The sequence below is a fragment of the Phyllobates terribilis genome, unplaced genomic scaffold (genome assembly GCF_046119375.1).
Source record: "Phyllobates terribilis strain yellow unplaced genomic scaffold, ASM4611937v1 Scaffold_5__5_contigs__length_657084704, whole genome shotgun sequence".
Taxonomy (NCBI): Eukaryota; Metazoa; Chordata; class Amphibia; order Anura; family Dendrobatidae; genus Phyllobates; species Phyllobates terribilis.
The window spans coordinates 637,302,546-637,327,386 of NW_027362765.1; the positions used below are offsets into that span (position 1 = coordinate 637,302,546).

The 24,841-nt window shown below is 44.2% G+C and overlaps 1 protein-coding gene across 3 annotated transcripts in view; it reads left to right on the forward strand.

Moving 5' to 3' along the window:
* TUBGCP2 (tubulin gamma complex component 2) overlaps positions 1–24,841 on the forward strand; it is a 348,385-nt gene that overhangs the window by 192,745 nt on the left and 130,799 nt on the right. For all 3 annotated transcript variants that reach the window (XM_073686175.1, XM_073686172.1, XM_073686173.1), the window contains exons 9-10: positions 9,751–9,896; positions 10,024–10,204. In XM_073686175.1, the coding sequence (XP_073542276.1) occupies positions 9,751–9,896; positions 10,024–10,204 (327 nt within the window). The remainder of the gene's footprint in view (positions 1–9,750; positions 9,897–10,023; positions 10,205–24,841) is intronic.

Genomic DNA, 24,841 nt, shown 5'->3' on the forward strand with positions numbered 1-24,841 from the left:
ATTTGACTTCAGGTACTTTATGCTTTTCTTTATAGGCCTTGTTCCATTTTTGGTAACCAGAATTATGTGCTTTACCATAAAGCTCTATCTTTATCTCAACTGTCCACAAGGCTCTTTCCCAGAAGCATTTTTGGCTTACTCTTGTACATTTTGGAAAACTGCAGTCTAGCTTTTTTATGTCTCTTTGTCAGCAGTGCAGTCCTCCTGGGTTTCCTGCCATAGCGTTTCATTTAATTCAAATGTTAACGGATAATTTGAACTTTCACTGATGCACCCTGAGCTTGCAGGACAGCTTGAATTTCTTTGGAACTTGATTTGGGCTGCTTATCCACCATCCTGACTCTTCTGCCTTGCAACCTTTCAACAATTTTTCTCTCCCGGCCACATCCAGGGAGACGTCTACAGTGCAATGGGTTGTAAACTTCTTGATTATGTTGCGCACCATGGACAAAGGGACATCAAGATCTTTGGAGATGGACTTATAACCTTGAGATTGTTGATAGTGTTCAACAATTTTGGTTCTCAAGTTCTCAAACAGTTCTATTCTGCTTTCTCTGTTCTCAATGCTTAGTGTGACACACACATACACACTATGCAAAGATTCAGACAACTTCTCCCTTTTTTATCTGGTCTCAGGTATTATTTTCATATTGCCCACATCTGTTACTTGCCATAAGTGAGTTTGAACAAACATCACATGCTTGAAACAAAATTATTTACCCACAATTTTGGAAAGGTGCCAACAATTTTACACTTTTGGCCATGACTTTATATACAAGCTAGCTATTCCCATTTTGGTCTTACAAAATTTTCTTCCAAATCAGCTCCCTACTAGCATCTGTTTATACCTTTTATGTACTTAATAGCACTTTGTATCTGTACTTGTACAGATACTGGCTTTTGACTGATTCATGCAGAATTATGAAAATCTTATTTATTATATTGATGGCTGGACCATACAATACAAGAACTCATTACCATGTAGCTTTCATGCCTCCCCAAGTTGTCGAGCAGGAGCCTCACTCCTCTTGTTATCTGTTGAATTATGTGTTACTTTATTGTCTCTAATTTTCTGAGGGGACATGTATAGATAATAAACTGCTGCGGAATATGTTGGCGCTATAGAAATAAAAATTATTATTATGCTATCAATACCATGGATGGAAAGAAGAACAAACAAATCAATTTTGGAACAAATCAAGCAAGACATGTCACTCGAAGCAAGGATCACCAAGCTACGACTTTTGGACTCCTCATACGAAGAGAGCAATCACTGGACGAAGACATAATGGTCGGAAGATTAGATGGAAAAAGGTGAAGCAGAAGACCAGCAACTCGATGGCTTGATACAATCAAGATAATGATAAAGAAGACTCTGGTGGACTTGTCTAAGCTTGCACAAGATCGATCTTTGTACAGAACGTTCATCCATCAAGTTGTTATGGCTTGAGATCGAGCTCAAGGCCGTTAATAAATAATACATTTCCTAGACACTTACTCCTGCCAAAGCTGTAATAGCTAAAGTGCCTAGTTATAGATAAGGTGCCCTATGCTAACCAAAGTATTCTAAGCAACAGAAAACATGTCATCCACACAGGCTCATGGCTCATGTAGCCCAAACACTCGGCGTGTTTCACTGTTTGTTAAAGCTTCATCTGAGAAAGTGCTAGGCAATAGAGGCTCTGTGGGCTTTATATGAGCAAAGCAGTTGTACACAGTCCTGCCGTGTTGTCTAATCAGCAATGCATCCATACTCTGGCCTGCACCTACAGTTGAAAAGTTTACACCCCTCAGGGAATTCATACCATTGTGTTGTGAACATTTTTACAAACACAGTTGTTTCACTGATTCCTTTACCATTGTACTCTGTGGAAAAATTACATTTACCACTACAATGAGTAGAGTTCAGATAGTTTCAGGCTATTGGCTCTGGACTGAGGTCTAAGGGTAATGTTTCTCCTTGTAGAGAGTGACATACTGGCTCTGGCATGTGAAAGATTGCTGCTTCCAATAGGTGGAGCTATGGAGTTCAAGTCCTCTTTTTCTCTGAAGAGGCAATTTGCATATTAAATTTCCCAGAGAAGCACTGCAGGGTGAATAAGCCTCCTTACCTTGGCATGCCAGCGCCGGTATATCACTCTACTCTAGGAGAAATGTTAGCACTTAGACCTCAGTCCAGAGCCTCTCATCTAGCCAAATCAGTTCTCATGCTTTGCATTGACGAGGGCCAATAGCCTGAAACACTGTGTGACTGCAAATTGAGATTCTGATTTAGCTATTATACTAAGTCATATTTCAAGACTTGTTAAAGGGTTGATTGTGACTTGTAGGATTCCTGCTTCCAATAGGTGACTCTGTAGAATTCAAGTCCTCTTTCTTTCTGAACAGGCAATTTGCATACTCTTATTGCAGGAACTTAGAACCACAAGGGGGTCTCATGGGAGCATACTGAGATGTGTCAAACATGGGAACTTCAAAAGGACCTAGCAAATGGTTTCATAGAATGTTAGATTGGAGGGGACCTCCAGGGTCATCTGGTCCAACCCCCTGCTCAATGCAGGATTCACTAAACCATCTCAGACAGATATCTCTCCAGCCTCTGTTTGAAGACTTCCATTGAAGGAGAACTCACCACCTCTTGTGGCAACCTGTTACTCATTAATCACCCTCGCTGTCAAAAAGTTTTTTCTAATATCTAATCTGTATCTTCTCCAATTCAGTTTCATCCCATTGCTTCTAGTCTTTATTTGTGCAAATGAGAATAAAGATGATCCCTCTACAGTGTGACAGCCCTTGAGATGTTTGTAGACAGCTATTAAGTCTCCTCTCAGTCTTCTCTTTTGTATGCTAAACATTCCCAAACCCTCTAAGGCTATGTGCCCACGATGCAGAAATGCTCAGGATTTTTTCCTGAGCGTTTCTGCATCTCCCTGGCAGAAAAAAACGCATGCAGATTGTACATGCGGATTGTACATGCGTTTTCCTGCCAGGGACATGCTTATGTGAAGCGTTCTTCACATGCATTTCTGCATGCGGGTTGACAAGCGCTTTCCAAGCGATTTTAGCATCACTTGGAAAGTGCTTGTCAACTTGGTCACACTATATAAATCCATGCAAACTGCATGGATTTATATAGTGTGCCCGTAAAGAATGGTAAAAAAAAATAAATAAATATATACTTACTCTCTGATGGCCCCCGGTGTCTTGCTTCGCTCTGTCCTGGCTGCCGGCAGCGGTACACTGAAGGACCTGCCGACGTCAGCGTCGCGTGACCCGTCACATGACTATGACGTCAGCGCAGGTCCTCCAGTCCATCGCGAAGTGCCGGCATGAGAGGGGGAGCGCAGCGGGGGCCGTCAGAAGGTTAATATAATCTTTATTTTTTATTTTATTCTTTTTTCCACAGTTTCTATGGTACCCGGGTCCGGAGGAGAGTCTCCTTTAGACCTGGGTACCATCCGCACATTGAACGCATGGATTGTGCATCTACATATGTAGTGATGCGTAATCCATGCGTTCTAATGCAAGTCAATGGCGGCGAAAACGCAGCACTTCCGCAAAATAATTGGTAGTGCTGCGTTTTTTCCCGCAATGATAATCCGCAGCGGAAATTTCTGCAGCATGTGCACAGCACATGCGGATTATCATTGGGGACCATGGCAGGCCTTCTACCATGCTTTTTTTAAGCGTTTCTGCAGCGTTTTGCCGCTGCGGAAACGCTTAAAAAACGCATTGTGGGCACACAGCCTAACCGTTCCTCATGGGTCATTGTTTGCAGTTTGTCACCATTCTGGTCTCTTATCTGACCTTGCTCCAGTTTCTTCATGTCTTTTTTAAGATATGTTGCCCAGAACTGGACACAGTATTCCAGATGAGGCCTGACCAAAGAGCAGTAGAGGGGGATAATTACTTCACACGATCTAGACTGTATATTTCTGTTAATCCAACCCAGAATTGTATTTGCCTTTTTTTGCTGCTGCATCACACAGTTGACTCATGTTTAGTCTGTGATCTATTAGTATACCCAAGTCTTTTTCACATGTGCTGTTGCTTAGCCCTTCTCTTCCCATTCTGTATATGATTTTTTTCATTTTTCTTGCCCAGATGTAAGACTTTGCATTTCTCCTTGTTAAAAACCATTCTGTTAGTTGCTGTACCACAGTTCCAGTTTGTTTAGATCATTTTGAATCCTCTCTCTTCTATAGTATTAGCTATCCCTCCTAGCTTTGTGTCATCAGCAAATTTAATCAATTTACCCTCAATTCCTTCATCTAAATCATTGATAAAGATGTTGAACAACACAGGGCCCAGGACAGAGCCTTGAGGTACCCTACTTGAGACTTTCTTCCAACTTGATGTGCAACCATTTATGCCCTCTCTTTGGGTCCGATAGCTAAGCCAGTTATGAATCCGGTTTTCCCGCTGCGGAAACTCTACAAATAGGTCTGCCAGGTATTGCAATTGTAATCCGGATGTGCTGTGCACATGATGCGGAAATTTCCGCTCCGGATTACCATTGCGGTAAAAACCGCAGCATGGCCATCTCTTGCGCGATCCCGCCACGAGTTCGCGCCCATCGACTTACATTGAACCGCAGAAAACCCGCATATACCTGTGGATTTGCGTGCGTTTCATTAAAAGCCAAAGCCCGCAAATTCGCGGCGGAAACGCGGTGTGGACGGTACCCGGGTCGGGAGAGGAGGACTACAGCTACTCTCATCCGACCGCCGCTCCCGCTGTTAACAGCGAGAGCAGCGTGGATGGGGGAGCAGTAGTCTGTTCTGCCCAGCTCACGTGCCCACGGTAAAAAAAAAAAAAAAAAGGAAAAAAAAAACAAAAACCTTATACTCACCTGTCCCCGGTGTCCTCCTGGTCCCTGGCGGCAATCCTCTCCTCCCGGCAGCCGGCGGTACACTGTGGGAGCCCGCTCGCTCCCACAGTGTACAGAACTGCCAGGACCTGCGCTGACATCACTGTTCAACTGATCGTTCATGTGACCATCAGCTGATCGCTGACGTCACCGATCATCTGATGGTCACGTGACCATGAGATGATCGCTGACGTTACTTCCCCGTGGGAGCATTCTTAAGAATGCTCCCATGGTGGTAAGTTCACCAGGGCTCATCAGTTGATGAACCTCAGTGACCTCACTCCTGCAGCAATGTACACTGACAAGGGGTGATTTTACACTCCTGTCTTACATATACTCCTGTAAACAATGCTGTCTTCTACAGCAGTGACATCAGTGATTGCTGATGTCACTGCTGTAGAAGTGACACGGCTCGTCGTGGGACAATCGTTGGCAGTACGTGGACTACTTTGTTGACGGCGGACAGGGGATATGGTTGTTTATTTTACTTTTTTTTTTCTTTCATTAAATCGAAGGCTTCGAGGTAATAAAAAAAAATTGTAGAACCTTGTTTTTTATTTCCTTAAAATACTTTATTCTGGCCTTGTCTTTTATTGAAAAAGTGGCGACCTTACTACGCGGTTAGTAATGGGGGCGTCTTATAGACGCCCTCCATTACTAACCTGGGCTTCACATCAGCTGCCAATACAAGGCTGACGTGAACCCCAACCCCATTACCCCACTCGCTACCGCTACAGGACAGAGGAAGAGCGAGGCTAAGTACCAGATTTGGGGCATCTTATGGATGCGCCATTTCTGGGACTGCTGAGGGGTGATATTAATAGCCGCGGGGGGGGGGCTAGTATCCAGGGTCCCTTCCCTGGCTATTAATATCAGCCCACAGCTGTCTAGTTTAGCATTTGCTGGTTAGATTTTTTAGGGGGACCCCACGTCAATTTTTTTCTGAAGTCCTCCTGTAATCTAGCAAGTAAAGGCTAAGCAAACAACTGTGGGCTGGCATTAATAGCCAGGGAACATTGTTGGCTAATGGCCCCTTCCCTGCCTACTAATATCAGCCCCCAGCGGTCGGCTTTCCCTTTGCTGGTTAGAAAAATGACACAGGAGCCCGCTCCTTTTTTTTTTTTTTTTTTTTTTTTTTAATTTTAGGCTCTGTGCCCATGATCCAAACGTAGCAGCTCTTTGGACACAGCATATTTTTTTGCTGCATCCAAAACATTGCATTGTATTGAACGCAGGTAAATCCACATGTGTTCCCTGAAACATGCGGATTTATCGCATTCAATACATTTTAGTGGTAAAATTTCTGTTGCGGAGACTAGCGACTCCCCTAGAGAATTTGACATGCTGGGGTCCTGAAAGACTCGCCGCATGTCAATGTCCACAGGTGTCGCAGCCTCTGATGCACGCATAGTCCCACCAAATAACTTTATTTAGCTCCAAAAAGCATTCATTGATGTGCAAAAACGCTTCAAAAAACGCCCAGAGTTTTTCCTGCCAAGGAGATGCAGAAAAGCTCCGGAAATTTCTGCTTCAAATCCTGATTGTGCACACATATCCTAACAGTTGTCTTGTCAATTCCATAGTTGGTCATTTTTTCAATAAGGATGGTATGAGATACTTTGGCAAATGCTTTGCTGAAGTCAAGATATACTATATCTGCTGTGTTTCACTGCTCCATCCAGTCAGAGATTCCATCATAGAAAGAAATTAAGTTAGCCTGACATGACGTATTAGTAACAAACCCATGCTGGCTCGGGTTATCACTTCATTCTCATAAAGATACTTAAATACATGTTGTTTAATAATTTGTTCAAAGATCTTTCCTGGTATAGAAGTAAGGCTCACAGGCCTGTAATTCCCTGGGTCCCCCTTCTTTCCCTTTTTGAAGATAGGGACACATTTGTTCTTCTCCAATCTTCTGCAACTTACCCTGTTCTCCAAGAATTTTCAAAGATTATGAAGAGTGGTTCAATAATTTCCTCTGCCATCTCCTTCCTAGGATCTAATTCATCTGGACCTGGAGACTTGAATTTATTCATGTTAGCTAAGTATTCCCTCACTATCTTTCTGTTTATAGATAGTGTGGATTCTTCTATTCCATTAATAGTACAGTGAAGATCCGCTAATGTTACATTTACTTTCTTAGAGAACACGGAAGTAAAATAGAAATTTACAACTTCAGTCTTCTCAGCATTATTTTTTACTACTTTACCATTTTCATCCTGTAAAAATTCTATAGAATTTTTGACTTTTCTTTTGCTTTTGACATATCACCAAAAGCCTTTCTTATTGCTTTTGACATCTCTTGCAAGCATTAGCTGCAGCTAATCTGATGCGTGTTCTGCAGTCAACATTATATTCTTCTTTAGATATACCTTCCTCTTTCCATTTCATAAACATTTTTTTTCTTACTTTTTAACATGTGTTTTTCTGTCTTCATCCATCCTGGTTTCCTTAAACACTTCTTATTCTTCCCTCTTTTAGGGATTTTTAACAATTGTGCTTTCAGAAACTCATCAAAATTTCCCATCCTTCCTGGGCATTTTTGTCCTTAACCACATCCAGCTGTTGGATCCCTCCTTTCCTTTATCTGAGTCCCTTAAAACTCTGTTTGTAACTGGGCAGAATATTTCTATTGACTATGTAGAGAGAAGGAGGTGGAGACACAGGATATTTGATATACCACAACTTAGACCATCGTCCATTCACAAACAGCAACTTTTAAATAGGCTAATCCGGGTCATCCTGAAAATATGAGCCTATGGTCAGGACTATAAAAAGCTGGGTGGCACAAAAGACGTTCACATGTGAGCGCTGCGTATGTTATGATCCATAACTAATTTCTTCTTCCCTCAAGGAAACAGAATATAACTGTAGACAGAAACCTTTAGGTATTTGTCATCTCTCCCTTTTTATTTTATAACTGTTTTGCATATTTGTGTGTAGTTTTATTTTTATCTTTTTATATATTTTCTTGAAAGCACTGTATATTTTATATTAAAGCTTAATATCTTTAATAAGTTTGATCCTTGTATGCTCTAAAGAATCCATCCCTTTAAGAGAGTGTGTGACCTTTTGATTGTCAGAGAGTAACATATTTTGGGACTCACTCCCCTGTGTCTTTGAGTGTTGGCAGTGTGAGTTAAAGGAAATCTGTTACCTCCTGGCACTTTTCTGACCTCTAATATGAGCATACAGGTGATAGAAATGTGAATCTGTACCTACCTGTATGGCCCATATTAGAGGCCTGGTTGCTGTGAAATGTCTTTTTATTCAGTCAAGTTTCTGATGCTGTGGAGCCAGGGCCTGGAAGAAATCCCCACCTCCTGTGTGAATTACCATGTTTCTCCCCTCCCTTGCAAGTTACAGTGCCCTGTGATGTGCTGTTGAAGCAGCCAAATCCAGGCACTGACATGCAGGGGAGGGGGGAAGCATTGTAATTCACACAGGAGGCGGGGATTTCTTCCAGTCCCCGGGACTGGAACACCTCAGAAACTTGTAGGAATAAAAAGACATTTCACAGCAACAAGACCTCTAATATGAGGCATACAGGTAGGTATAGATTTACATTTCTATCACCTGTATGCCCATAGTAGAGGTCTGATATCACCGGGGGGGTGACAGGTTCCCATCAGACCTCTACTATGGGCCATACAGGTAGGTATAGAGTTACTTTTCTATCACCTGCATGCCCATAGTAGAGGTCTGATATCACCGGGAGGGGTGACAGGTTCCCATCAGACCTCTACTATGGGCCATACAGGTAGTATAGAGTTACTTTTCTATCATCTGTATGTCCATAGTAGAGGTCTGATATCACCGGGGGGGGGGGGGGGTGACAGATTCCCATCAGACCTCTACTATGGGCCATACAGGTAGTATAGAGTTACTTTTCTATCACCTGCATGCCCATAGTAGAGGTCTCATATCTCCCAGGGGGGACAGACTCCTATCAGACCTCTGCTATGGGCCATACAGGTAGGTATAGAGTTACTTTTCTATCACCTGTATGCCCATAGTAGAGGTCTGATATCACCGGGGGGGTGACAGGTTCCCATCAGACCTCTACTATGGGCCATACAGGTAGGTATAGAGTTACTTTTCTATCACCTGCATGCCCATAGTAGAGGTCTGATATCACCGGGAGGGGTGACAGGTTCCCATCAGACCTCTACTATGGGCCATACAGATAGTATAGAGTTACTTTTCTATCATCTGTATGTCCATAGTAGAGGTCTGATATCACCGGGGGGGGGGGGGGGTGACAGATTCCCATCAGACCTCTGCTATGGGCCATACAGGTAGTATAGAGTTACTTTTCTATCACCTGCATGCCCATAGTAGAGGTCTGATATCTCCCAGGGGGTGACAGGTTCCCATCAGACCTCTACTATGGGCCATACAGGTAGTATAGAGTTACATTTCTATCACCTGTATGCCCATAGTAGAGGTCTGATATCACCGGGGGGGGTGACAGATTCCCATCAGACCTCTACTATGGCCATACAGGTAGGTATAGAGTTACATTTCTATCACCTGTATGCCCATGCTAGAAGTCAGATAAGTCCCAGGGGGTGACAGATTCCCTTTAAGTAACTGGGGTGTGTGGACTGTCGGGGTGTGATTTATGCTCACTTTATAGCCAAAAACAGAGGTTGGGAGCTGGGTTGAGTGAGAAAACATAAATGAACCCTTGCAGGCGCACCCCACGTCACATGCTGTGAAGTATGTACGTGACGGTCACATATTTATTTTTAATATGGAATGCATAAATTGAGAGAAATGTATAAAAAATAAAAATTGACGTTCAGGTGAATAGGAGAACCTGAGCTTTATTTTAATACAGACTCTATCACCATTATTTTTGTTTTTTCTTACAGTGAATTCATGGTAGAAGAGCATAAGTTACAAAAAGAAAAAATTCAGGAAGATTATAATGACAAGTATTGGGATCAGCGATACACCATTGTGCAACAGCAGATCCCATCATTCCTTCAGAAGGTTGCAGACAAGATTCTCAGCACAGGTAACGAGAAAATTCAAATGAAATTTTCCATCTTTCCCTTTTATTTCTTTTTGACATCACCTGCACATAGTAAATGAAAGTTGTTTCTTTATAAAACTATTACTTGTTTTACACTGTTCTTTACCAGGTAAATACCTTAATGTAGTCAGAGAGTGTGGTTGTGATGTCACTTGTCCTGATGCTAAGGAGATCATTTACACACTTAAAGAACGTGCGTATGTTGAACAAATTGAGAAGGCATATAGCTATGCAAGCAAAGTACTCTTGGATTTTTTGATGGAAGAGAAGGAGTTGGTTGCTCATCTTCGGTATGTGAAAATGTATAATACATTGTTTTATTATTAATACAAATTTAAAAGTGAACTGTAGTTTCAACAAAAGTAGAAGTGGGTTTAAGAAACTTTGTAATGTACAGTACCAGACAAAAGTTTGGACATACCTGTTCATGCAATGGTTTTCCTTGTTCTTATTGGAATGTGCACATGTTAGATTTAGAGTGAAGGCATCAAACCATGAGAAAAACCCATAAAGAAACAGGGAGTAAAGAAATATGTGAAACACACCAGAATTTGTTAACCCTTTATGGTAGGTTGACTCTGCTGTTTCCAGAGGTAGACACAGGAATGTTCTCGTCTGCAGGTTTATTCAATTTGGCATAAAGAACTGCAGGTTCAACAAAATAAACACGACATAATGGCAAAAGATACAGTGGTGGAAATAAGTATTTGATCCCTTGCTGTTTTTGTAAGTTTGCCCACTGACAAAGACATGAAAAGGGTAGGTTAATTTTAACATTGAGAAATAGAATATCCCAAAAAAAATCAAGAAAATCACATTGTATAAATTAGATAAATATTTTTGCATTTTGCAGTGAGAAATAAGTATTTGATCCCTCTGGCAAAAAACACTTAATACTTGGTAGCAAAACCCTTGTTAGCAAGCACAGCAGTCAGACGTTTTTTGTTGAGGTTTGCACACATGTCAGAATTTTGGTCCACTCCTCTTTGCAGATCATCTGTAAATCATTAAGATTTTGAGGCTGTCGCTTGGCAACTCGGAGCTTCAACTCCCTCCATAAGTTTTCTATGGGATTAATGTCTGGAGACTGACTAGGCCACTCCATGACCTTATTGTGCTTCTTTTTGAGCCACTCCTTTGTCTCTTTGGCTGTATGTTTTGGGTCATTGTCTTGCTGGAAGACACAGCCACGACTCATCTTAAATGCTCTTACTGAGGGTAGGAGGTTGTTGGCCAAAATCTTGCTATACATGACCCCATCCATCTTCCTTTCAGTACGGTGAAGTCGTCATGTCCCCTTTGCAGAAAAGCACCCCCAAAGTACAATGTTCCCCCACCATGCTTCACGGTTGGGATGATGTTCTTAGGGTTGTACCCATCCTTCTTCTTCCTCCAAACACGGCGAGTTGAGTTAATGCCAAAGAGCTGAATTTTTGTCTCACCTGACCACAGCACCTTCTCCAAATAACTCACAGAATCATCCAGGTGTTCATTGGCAAACTTCAGACGAGCCTGCACATGTGCCTTCTTGAGCAGGGGGACCTTGCGGGCACTGCAGGATTTTAAACCTGTAAGGCGTAATGTGTTACCAATGGTTTTCTTGGTGACTGTGGTCCCAGCTGCCTTGAGATCATTAACAAGTTCCCCCCGTGTAGTTTTAGGCTGACCTCTCACCTTCCTCATGATCAAGGATACCCCACGAGGTGAGATTTTGCATGGTGCTCCAGATCGATGTCGATCGACAGTCATTTTGTATTTCTTCCATTTTCTTACTATTGCACCAACAGTTGTCTCCTTCTCACCCAGCATCTTACTTATGGTTTTGCAGCCCATTCCAGCATTGTGCAGGTCTATGATCTTGTCCCTGACATCCTTAGAAAGTTCTTTGTTCTTGCCCATGTGGTAGAGGTTAGAGTCTGACTGATTAATTGAGTCTGTGGACAGGAGTCTTTTATACAGGTGACTATGTAAGACAGCTGTCTTTAATCCTGGTAACGAGTTGATTAGGAGTGTCTAACTGGTCTGTAGGAGCCAGAACTCTCAATGGTTTGTAGGGGATCAAATAGTTATTTCTCACTGCAAAATGCAAATAAATTTATCTAATTTATACAATGTGATTTTCTTGATTTTTTTGGGATATTCTATCTCTCAATGTTAAAATTAACCTACCCTTAAAATTATAAACTTTTCATGTCTTTGTCAGTGGGCAAACTTACAAAAACAGCAAGGGATCAAATACTTATTTCCCCCACTGTAAGCACAGTTCATAGCATGAACCCCTCAGGTTGTCATCCATTTCAGCTTCTACTGAAGTTACACACACAGGAGACTTCCTGGTCTCCAAACAGACAACAGAAAAAAACAACTAAATTCTGGAGATTTAACTTCTCCAGCCACACCCTTGAGGTGGAGACATGGTGAGTAGGCATCCTGCCCACTTACACCTACTCAAAAAAACCTAACCCAAAATGTCTGATTAACCTCTTCAGCACAAACATGTTGGAGAAAAGCTTCTGGGTTTCACATCACGGAAGATAGCAACCTCCGTGACACACATCTCCCCTTCACATACATAACAAGAGACCCCGTCACACCTTCTATTCCTAAAAGAACCCCCCCACCCTCCCTTTTTTATCTGATAATAGCTTTACACACGTTCTGTCAAGCAGCTTTATCAGGTAGTCACCCAAAATGGCTTTCAATAAACAGGTATGCCCCGTCAAGAGTTTATTTGTGGTATTTTGTGCTTTCAGAAAGTGTTTCTGACCATCAGGTGTTTTCCAGAGGCAGTTTTTGTATACTGTGCTATACAGTTCTATATATTGCTGAGATCAGAGCCAGCTCCAGGTTTTCGTGGGCCCCGGGCGAAAGAGTCTCGGTGGGCCGCTTTAACACATACAACCATTCATGATGCACAGATACGGCGGAGAAATATAGGTATGGCTGTCCCCTCATCCTTCACATATCCAAACATGCATGCACATGTACAGTAGGCAGACATGCGCACACACACGCAGTATGCAGACATGCACACACTTGCACAGTAGGCAGACATGCACACACACAGTGCGCAGACATGCGCGCGCACACACAGTGCGCAGACCCAGTACGCAGACGCGCACACATGCAGGCATACGAACATATTTGAACACAGATTCTTAAAAACAATTGTATCATAAATATATGTATACACAGTCATACACACTGACATACACAGATATTCACATCACACACACACAGACATATTAGAAATGTTTTTAATATGGGGATTGGGGAAGCTGGCAACAAGCCTCACTCACCTGCCCCCCTGGTTTGTGTCCCGTCAAGCTCCTCAGGCATGTGGCAGTGCCGCTGGCGTATCTTTGATGGCCATCACAGACATTGCCCTGGACCATCAGAGGGGCCAACTTTCTGTTGGGGTTCGGGCCGCTTCCCCGGCATCTGTGCAGGACCGCCGACGCTGCTTGATTGTCAGCATTTCACCAGACACGGCCACGCTCAGTACGCTGTGCGGCTGCCACATGAGAACGCAGGAGATGTTTTCGTTTAATGACTCTTCCTTGAAGGCCATGTGTGTGACGGTGTCTCTGAAAAGTAAAACAATTTTCCACAACTCCAGAGTCTGCTTAATCTTTCTGAAGATCTTCTGCAGTCAAGGGGGGGGGGGGTTTGATTTGCCTCTGTAGCAATCCTCGCAAAGCTCACTGAAATTTTGCTTGGTCTTCGAGATCTTATCTTGACCTCCACTTTTCCTGTTAACTGCCATTACTTAATTACATTTCGAACTGAGGAAAGGGCAACATGAAAATGCTTTGCTATCTTCAGTGCAAACTACATACACTGTCAGATGGGCGCCTGTCATAGCAAATATTAAAAATTTCTCTCTTCCTCCAAATCCCTCTCACCCCCCCCCCCCATACCATGTGTCAAAGGAGCAGAGCTAGCAATCTAAAAAACTGCTTCTATGCAAATGGCAGTGCACACAAGAAGTGACAAACTCAATTGTCCAGGCTAATTACTATAGCAAATGGAGCTCCTGGGGAAGAGAGACATGAGTAGTTTATAGACACCTATGAACATATGGGCCTGAGATTAAAAGAGACGGGAAACATCTCTTTAAGGCTTCAAAGGGAAACTATCACACTCCGTGCAATAGCCTGGTCCTTCTCATTTGCACACTCCTTTAATCACCAGATATCAGGCAGATGTTTAGGCACCGCGATGAAATATGGAATCTCAGAACTTCTATAATTCCGATTGTGAAGCGACACAGATTTTTAGCTGCAGGGCTAGCTAAGAAAGTGTGCATATTTTTCCGTATCTGTGTGCCCTGCCAGTGAGCAGTAACGCAAGAGGGCAAACATAACAGACAGCTGTCATGTCATGTTTGGGAAGGGAAATATCTAAATAGTTCTCATGGCAGTAATCTCCTAATTCAATAATCTCCCTGGCTTGCCAGTCCACAAACGGATTATGTTTAACAAGCCAAGGAATAGGCAAAACAATCGGTGTGGGAAGATTGTCCAGGACATAGCAAGGTATTTCACAATGAACTGATCCACCCTCAGTTTTACATTATGTACAATCTGAGTAAATGCTTTCTGTACAAGTGGCGCCGAGTCGATGGCGAAGATGGAAATAGGTTTATCTAAAGTACAGCAAGCAAGACCATGAGTTTTCACAAACTCAGCATTCACAATGATGACTCCGGCTCCATTGTCAACAAACACAAATTTTCTCGGTGTTGCTCTCTAGTACCACCTCCGCTGTCATGACAAAGCGGGAACTGCAGGTTGGCAACAAATGCACCCCTTGTTTATCCAACTTCAGACTACCAAGAGTTAATCGAGTCTTCTTTTGTTTAGGAATTGAAGGACCGGTCCCAAAAAAATTTCCCTTTTTCCCACAAAAAAAACATACGCCTTTTTTCTTGCGAATCTCCAGGGAGATGTATGATGCAGACACGCCCTAACTGCATGGGTTCCTCCACCTCCCCCAGTACTGATTCTCCCCCAGACCGCTCCCCCGGCAGAGGTGCACAACCCAGACGAAAAAGGCCCCGGAGAAGGTGGTCTCACCCATCTATCCCGAAGGCGTCTATTAAGACGTATGGCCAACGGCATGGCAACCTCCAAGGACTGAGGGGTTTCATATGCTGCCAAGGCATCTTTCAACCTTTCAGTAAACCCCTCACAAAATTGACTTCTAAGGGCTGAGTCATTCCATTTGGTATCCTTTGCCTATCTACGGAATTCCAAACTATACGTCTCCACTGACCGATTCTCCTGCAGAAGGCAATGTAGCCTAGAGTCAGTCAAGCCGACTCGGTCAGGGTCATCATAGCTGAGGTCCAGATCCCCGAAAAACCCCTCCACAGACTGGAGACGAGCAGAGTCCTGGCCACCAGGCCAGGGTGTTCATTAGCCAGAGGAAGGTAGCCGCTAGGTCCTAGAGACAGCCCCTAAGAAGGTGTCTGCAATGCCAAGCGTAGAGATCTCCTGCAAACCACTGAAGGGCGACTGTCTCACTTCTGACAGACACGTGACATACAGTTATACAAATCTTGAAACCTCATATTCTCTGTTTAATCCCTTCAGTTCAAGGATATCTGGTGTATGTATCCAATATGCTTCTCTGCCTAAGAGCAATTTTATTCTGTTACCACCCCTTCTTGGGGTTGAAATTTGGTCCAATATTTGGAATTGAAGCTGCAATGTCATATATCCCATTTGATTAAAAAACCAATGAAGTGGCAAATTTTCCCTGAACAAATTTTAAATTTATACTGAGAGATCTCTTCTTTTCTATGCTGAGCAGGGCTGTCACGAAGAATTTCAGGGCCCGATACTGGCAAAATTTTCTGGCCCCTTGAGACTCCGCCTCCACCCCAGCTCCTCCTCCATCCCTCGAATCTTCCACAGTCCCACCGCCCACTCTTGGAAAAACTCCACTTCTGCACATCCTCACCAATCACACATTAACAGTTCCCAGCAAACACCATATCACATAGCCAGCAGCTTTTGTTTTGGCCAAAAGATTTTTAAGCCGCCACCATGACAAGGTAGACTCTTCTGGCCGGACCCTACTCTACTCTAACCTATTAAACATTTCTTATAACACGCAATACTCTTGGGTACAAGAGACAAATATCGTCACACCATGACCGACCACATAGTGACCGAATAATACCACATACAAGGAACAAATACCACCACATCATGACCAGACCACATATTACCCCACATAGTGACAAATAATATCATATACAAGGGACAAATACCGTCACACCATAGCCTGACCACATATTACCACCACATAGTGACCGAATAATACCACATACAAGGAACAAATACCGCCACACCATGACCAGATCACATTGCCACCACATAGTGACCGAATACTACAATACTGACCATTAATAAAAAACACAATACTAATATTACCATAAGTGCCGTTATACACAGGAGCTCTGTACATAGTATACAGTGTATAGTGTTAGTGAACAGAGAAGACTCTGACTCACCGGTGACATAACTAGTCAAAGTCCTTCATCTTCGCTTTTCTCCTTCTTTCAGTGCAGATCGCCATCACTTCTTCCAGCCAGGACTCCTCTCTGCATAAAATATCACAGAGTTATCTAAAGCATATACCCCAACTTCTACACTATGAAGCTTATTATAGATGTGCACCCACCATTAATATATAATTAGCTATCATGCAACCCAACATTCCAAATGTAAATTGTAATCCACCACTGTGTACTCACTAACTGAAATAGCCACTTTCCCCACCTAATAAATATATAAATTAATTAGAACCTGTACTCTTTTTTTTCACACTCCATCATCCTCAACACCCCCTGTCCCAATTCATTATATATACATGCCCTCCTCCGCCCCAATTCATTTTGCCATCTCCTCTCTCCCACCCCCATTGCATCATCATTTACTCTCTCCCACCCCCAGTTCAAAATTTGTTGTCTCCTACCCTCAATTCATTATCATTTGCTTTTCCCACCCCCACCCTCACTTCATCATTGTTTGCGCTACCCTACCGTTAATTCATTATTTGCTTTTTTCATCCCCACTCCCAATAAATTTGCTCTTCCCACCCCCACTCGCAGTTCATCATAAGCTCTCCCCACTCCCCAGTTCATCATATGCTTTTGCTTTGCCCACTCTCCAGTCCCAGTTCATCATATGCTCTCCTCATCCCCCACTCCCAGTCCATCATATGCTCTGCCCACTTCCCAGTCCCAAATCATCGTATGTGCTGCCCACTTCCCAGTTCATAATATGCTCTCCTCACCCCACACTCCCAGCCCATCATATGCTCTGCCCACTCCCTAGGCCATCATATGCTCTGTCCACTCTCCAGTTTCAGTTCATTGTATGCTCTGCCCACTCACCAGCCCCCCCCCCCCAAAGATCATTTAATTAATTTTATTGAAAAAAAATATAAAGTTTTCATACTTATCCCTCATACGATCCCTGCAGCTCCATTTCTAGACTGGCATCCTGGCGCTCGATGCCGGTGGGTATGCAATGATATCATCGCGTACGCGCCGACTCCAGCGACCTCACAGAAGAGGCGGAGGGACTCCCTTGCAGCTGCATGGCCATTCGGCCGTGAGAACTCCAAAGCAGAAGCTCCCTGTGCTGAGATATACACCGCCGGTGGTGGTGGTGGGACACCAGGACGCGATACCCCGGGGCCCAGTGAGCAGAAGCACAAGAGGGGGTACCTCGGACCAGGCCCTGGCCCCTGCTCTTTACTGCTGTTCACCTGGCCCCATACAGCAATAAGGGCAGTAATGCCCAGATGGCAGCCCTAATTCTGAGTGGTCTCCCCAACATACACAGGAGGACACGGGCACTTAATTGCATATATCCTAAATGAAGATTCACAGGAAAAATAACCTCTGATAGGCAGAAGCCCTCCTGTATGGGATGTGAAGTTTTTCCGCCTCAATGAACACTATAATGCATTGTGGACAGTGTAAACAAGGGAATGTGCCTCATTTAGGGGTATCTAAAAACAGTTGGATACGTTTCTTTATGACTGAGCCTATTTTGGCCCATACCAATCTGTTAGTGGGGTGTCTAGAGCTAGGGGGGAAGGGTTGTTGAAATTCTGCAATAGGTGGATAGTCCCTTCCTAACAGAGGCCAATATTTATTAATAATTTTATGTTTTTTATACATGAAAGGGTGGTATGAATGAACAAACCTCCTTTTCTCAATTGCTGCTGGCTATGTTTTAATATACCTCTGGGGTAGCCCCTTGCACTAAGCTTTTATTCAATTTCTTATAATCTAATTTGGCACATTTTTTTTTAGCTGTGACGAGGTGGGATACTTCAATGAATTGAGAAATATGGATTGTTTCCTGCATAGTTTTGGGTGACAGCTTGTGTATAATAAGAGGTTATTCCCATTTGTCTCTTTTATTTACAGATCAGTGATTAATTTGACATCATGCATTTTGCTAATAATTTTGTCTAAGAAATCAACTTGTTTTATCCTGCAGATTCTGTCCTTTCAACACCATCCATTCTATTAGAGAAATCACTGATGTCACAGCTGTAGAATACAGCACTGTATACTGACAGGAGTGTAAAATCACCCCCTGTCAGTATACAGGCTGCAGGAGGTCACTGGGGTTCATCAGCTGAAGATAAGCTGATGAGCACCGGTGAGCTAGACACCGTGGGAACATTCTTGCGAATATTCCCATGGTGAGCATCAACTGATTGGTCATGAGACCGATCAGCTGATTACTGGCATCAGAAATCAGCTGATGGTCACATGACCATCAGCTGATTGCTGCCGGCACTGATCACCTGATAGTCATGTGACCATCAGCTGACCGCTGACGTCACCGATCACCCGATGGTCGCATGACCATCAGGTGATCGCTGATATCACCGATCAGCTGATGGCCGCGTGACCATCAGGTGATAAGTGACGTCACTGCAGGTCCTGGCAGTACACTGCGGGGCGCTAGCCCGCGCCCTGCCGTGTACCCCTAGCCACCGAGGACAGAGTATCGTCGCCGGGGGCCGCCGGACAGGTGAGTATAAAGGTTTTTTCTTTTATTTTTACTTTTTTATTCTTCTTTTACTACTGCGGGCTGGTAAGAGCAGACTGCTGCTCCTCCCTTCTACGCGGCTCTCGCTGTTATCAGCCAGAGCAGCGGTCGGATGAGAGGAGTAGCAGCCCCCTCTCCCGACCCGGGTACCACCCGCAGAGTGATTCCAGCGCGATTTTGCGCCTATTGATTTTCATTGAAACGCAGCAAATCCGCATGTATAAATATTCTACCTGCGGGTTTGCTGCGATTCAATGCAAGTCAATGGGCGCGAATTCACTGCGGAATCGCGCTAGAAATGGTCCTGCTGCGGTTTTTGCCGCAATGGTAATCCGGAGCTGAAATTTCTGCATCATGTGCACAGCACATGTGGATTACCATTGCTATACATGGCAGACCAATTAACAAGTATCGTGTGCACTCGGCATAAACATTGCCCTCTGTTGAAAAGGAGCTATCAATCTATTGCAGAATTGCAACAACCCTTCCTTCCTTGCTTTAGATGCTCCACCAATCTTAAAAGATAGATTGGTATGGGCCAATATAGGCTCAGTCATAAAGAAACCTATCCAAAAAAATGACATACCCCTAAAAGAAGTACATTCTCTTGTTTACTTTCTCCTCAATGAAATACTGTTCAGAGAGGTGACAACATTTCACAGGGGACATTTTTACTGTGACTCTTCATTTGTAATATATGTGGCTGAGTGTTCAGTCTCATGTATGTTGGGGAAACCACCCAGCATATACAAGACCATATCTCTTAGTATAAATCTTGAGTTTATTGCGGGGAAATGTATTTACCACTTTTAAGAGAACCTATTATTTTCACACATACGAAGGTACATCACGGTAAGGAGGCTGCTTATATAAATACATCACCTTTCTAATCATAATGTCTGTGAATAGAAGAATTATGTTGAGAGAATCACAGATTATGGGAGCTGCCATCTTGAGGTTGTCTGCTTGGCGTGCTGCGTTCTAATGATACCTGCCCCCAGATTCCATGCTGGTTGCTAGACAGAGCCTGAGGCTACAGAGTAAAGCACAGCATGTATTACCCATATCAGCTTACTCCCTGGTAAGCTGGTTTACATGAAAGGAGTGAAATATAAAAATTATTTTTATCTTTATATGTGTGTGCGTGTGTATATACAGTACAGACCAAAAGTTTGGACACACCTTCTCATTTAAAGATTTTTCTGTATTTTCATGACTATGAAAATTGTACATTTACACTGAAGACATCAAAACTATGAATTACCACATGTGGAATTATATACTTAACAAAAAAGTGTGAAACAACTGAAAATATGTCTTATATTCTAGGTTCTTCAAAGTAGCCACCTTTTGCTTTGATGACTGCTTTGCACACTCTTGGCAAGCTAAAGTAGTGCGGTGCTAACCGCAGTGGCGTCCCTGTGGAAAAAAAAAAAGGGGGGGGAAGCGTGATTAAAATTGATGGAGGAGATTGAAAAGGTGCTGCTATTTAACTGCCCAAGCACCGTTGTTCCGGGCTTCCCAGCTTCACTTCTCTCTATCATGGAGACAGAAAGTGAGCAGCAGCTGCTAGTTCAGCAGCCACCATCTTCACCATCTCAGCGGCTGTTTGGGGAGCTTCAGAAGGCATGTCACCCTCTAGCTACTGGTAATACCCGGTTCTCAGGAAAGCGAGGACCGGCGTTCAAGTCCAGTCATCATAGCTCCAGCAGGATGGACGAATCTGCAGCCTCCAGGGAAGATCCCCCGGCTGAGAAAGGTCCTTCCTCCAAACCGGTAACAGTCCTTCGAGCCGTCTGGGTAAGTGATCTTCGAGAAAGTTCACTTAGTAATAAAGTATCCCTTCTTCCCCTATTAAAAATAGAAGAGGAGAAGTGTGCCTCCAAGTCCAAGCATTTTGAATGTGCGTCGTGTAACACCGTCCTTCCAGACTCGTATCCCAAAAAATTGTGCCAATCCTGTGTCAGTGTCTAGCGGATGAGACTCCTAGTTTTGCCTCAGGATTGAAAACCCTAGTTAAATCTGAAATCAGTAAAATCCTCTCTTAAGAAAGCTAAGAGGAAGGTGGATTCAGACTGTGAGATCTCCCAGCCCCTGATGACTCCCTGTCGTCGGCTTATGAGATGGACTCTGACAACTCAGCCTCTTCATCTTCCGCATCCTCAGACAGTGGTGCGGGTCAGCATTGTTTCCCTGTTAACAAGATTGATGGTTTGGTTAAAGCGGTTCGCTCAACTATGGGCATTACAGATGCCAGACCAGAGAAATCAGTCCAGAATGTAATGTTCAGGGGACTGGGGCAAGGGAAAAGAAGAAGTTTTCCACATAATGATAAACTTCTTCCCTTTGCTGATATGGGGGACCTTAAGGACCCTTTGGACAGGAAAGCTGACACCTTTCTCAAAGGGACCTGGGAAACTACTGCTGGGGCATTAAAGTCGGCAGTTGCCGCAACCTGTACGGCCAGGTCCCGATTGATATGGCTGGACCAGCTTGAATCCCACCTGAAAAATAACACACCCAGAAAAGAGATATTATCAGATATTTCACTCTTACAGGGGGCCGCAGCTTTCCTGGCAGATGCCTCTGCAGATTGTTAGGTTGGCAGCAAGATCGGCCGCCATGTCCAACGCAGCCCGTAGAGCCCTGCTGCTTAAATGTTGGCCAGGTGATATTCAGGCGAGAACGAGACTCTGTACTACACCGTGTGAAGAGGAACCTCTTTTTGGGCCCGTTCTGGACGATATCTTGGATAAAGCTAGTGACAAGAAGAAAGGGTTCCCTAGCCTATCCGTTCCCACTCATAAATGTCCTTTTCTTCGAAAAAGACCGTAGAAGGATCAGGATAAGTGGGAAGACCACAGGCCAAAAGATAGAGGGCTCCTATTCGGCTCTTCTTCTACTCGGGGGCCCCAGAAGCCGAGTCAATAACTCGTAGCCCAGGAAGGGGGAGGCTGTTGGGCTTCTTACCTGCCTGGACAAAAATTTCTGCCACTAACTGGATCCTTGATCTGTTAGGTTCAGGTCTTAGGTTTGCGTTCCAGGCGATTCCTCGTGGGAGATTCATCTTGACCCCGGTCCATTCCTCATTGTTAGAGCAGGTGGCCCTACAAATGGAAGTCCTGGACTTGGTTCGTAAAGCATTACTGGTGGAAGTCCCGGCATCGGAAAAGGGGCTAGGATTCTACTCGCTTCTCTTTCTGGTTTCTAAGCCTGACAGTTCATTTAGGTGTATCATTAACTTGAAAGCCCTTAATAAGTTTTTGATAGTCCCCACCTTTAAGATGGAATCTGTGAAATCAACAATAAAGTTGCTTTTTTCAGGCTGTTACATGGTAGTGTTAGATTTAAAAGACGCCTATTACCATGTACCTATGTATAAGGATTACCCGAAATACCTTAGGGTGGCTTTGATCATGGATGGGGAAATTAAGCATTTCCAGTTTAGGGTGCTGCCGTTCGGTCTGGCCATGTCACCCCAGATATCTACTAAGGTTATAGCGGAGGTCATGGCTCATGTCAAGGAACATGATATTTTTTTCTTGATAGTTGGGGACTCAGCCTCCCAATGTGATAAACACCTAAAACAAGTAGCCTCCATCTTAGAGAATCTGGGCTGGATTCTAAATCTGGAAAAATCTAGGGTAGTGCCTTTGAAAAAATTCAGCAGTTTTTAGGTATTATGCTGGATTTAGATTTTCAAGTATGTTACCTCCCGGAAGCCAAGAAGCAAGAGGTTAAAGTTCTGGTAAAAAAGGCAATATCAAACCCCATCATGTCCCTTAGAGCTGCAATGTCCTTGTTGGGTATCCTGACATCTTGCCTTCCCAGGGTTCTGTGGGCACAATACCACGCCAGGGTTCTACAGTGGGACGTGCTACATAATGAAGTTTTGGTGAATGGACACTTAGAAGGACGAATATCCTTGTCACCCCAGTCAGTTGAGTCCCTGCAGTGGTAGGTGAACGAGGCAAACCTATCTCGAGGGGTTCCCTGGGTACTTAGTCACTAGGATAATTACCACCGATGCAAGTCCCTGTGGGTGGGGAGCCCACCTGGGGGATATGGTAGCCCAGGGGTCCTGGTCGAATACTGAAAAGGGTTTTTCCTCCAATGCTAAAGAACTACTAGCAGTAGACAAAGTGATAAATAATTTCTTGTTTTTCCTTCAGGATAAAAACGTTAAGATCCTTTCAGATAATAGGATTGCGGTAGCTTACGTGAGCCACCAGGGGGTTACACATTCAAGATCGCTGATGAGTGACGGATCATCTTTTTCAGATTTCGGAATATCATCTCCTTTCCTTAACGGCCTTTCACATCAAAGGAAAAGAAAATATAAAAGCAGACTACTTAAGCCGCTATCCTCTGAGGCAGGGAGAATAGGAACTAAAACAGGACATTTTCTCTCAAATAGTCCGAAGATGGGGGCATCCGGTGGTAAACCTTTTTGCCACGAGACTAAATCCAAAGACAAAGCTCTTTTGTTCCCTAAATCCCAGAAAAAATCCTCTGGCAGTGGACGCCCCCCCAACTACCTTGGGATTTCAGCCTGGCCTATGCCTTTCTCCCATTGAATCTTCTTCCCATGGTCCTAAGAAAGACAGCGAGGACAAGGCAAGGGTTCTTCTGGTCGCAACCTTTTGGCCCAGGAGGCCCTGGTTCTCATGCCTGAGGAACATGTCCATCTCCGATCCTTGGGTCCAGCTCGAGGTTCCGGATCTCCTCTTCCAGGGTCCAGTAGTCATCCTCAAGCTTCTGGCCTCCACTTGATTGTGTGGAACTTGAAAGGTCGCTGTCACAAATGGGGGTCTTCGCAATTTCGCTGAGGGCACTGCAAAGACTGTTAAGGACGTAGTCTGCTGGTGGTCATAATCCTGGACAGATAGCCACCCAGTGCCATATGTACCCTGAACCAATGGACTATAGCCTAGGCCGGTGTTGTTCCTATTATGCCTAACTGGCCTGTAGCGTGGACGGTCAACCTGGTGAAGGGCCGCAGGCATGTGCCATGTCCATTAATGGGGTGATGGTGCTTGGACTATTGGACTCTGGGAGTCTGGTGACCCTAATCAGTGCTACCCTTCTCCACCAGCTGATCCCTGCCAAAACTGTGGGCGTTCGCTGCATACATGGGGATGCTAAGGCTAACCGGTGGCCAGAGTAACTGTGGGAACAGACTGGTGACCAGCCCCACGAGGTCAGGGTGGTCGAGGACCTGATACATCCCGTCATATTGGGGTGTGATTTTCTTTATTTTGGGACTTGTGGAAAAGGGGGTCCGTATCGAGTTGCTCAGGCAAAAACCTGATGCCTCGGGAAGAAATCTCGTTGAAGTCAAAGGTGGATGAGTTCCCCCTGTGTGTCCTTTCCGAGGAGGCTGACCTCACTGAGTTAGAGATGTCCGGAGAGAACTTTGGGTCTGCTCAAGTTCGGGACTTGACCTTAAAGGGGGAGTGGGACAATATTAATGTCTGTAATGGGGTTGCTCAAGAGCCAGGGGCAGACACCAGGTTCCCACACTTTGCAGTTCGGGGGAAATTAGTGTATTGGGTGACCAAACTAAGGGCTGAGATAGTGGAACAACTGTTATTTCCAGGACCATAACGATGGGGGATATTAGATATGGCCCATTCACATGTTCTGGAGGGACACCTGGGGGTCGAGAAAATACTGGATAGGATACTGAGGAGGTTCTATTGGCCAGGGTGTTACCGGGAGATCCTGCATTATTGTAGGTCCTGCCCCACCTGCCACATAACCATGCCTTCCTCCCATTTCCGTAGTCCCCTGGTCCACTACTTGTGATAGAGGTCCCATTTGAGAGGATTGCCATGG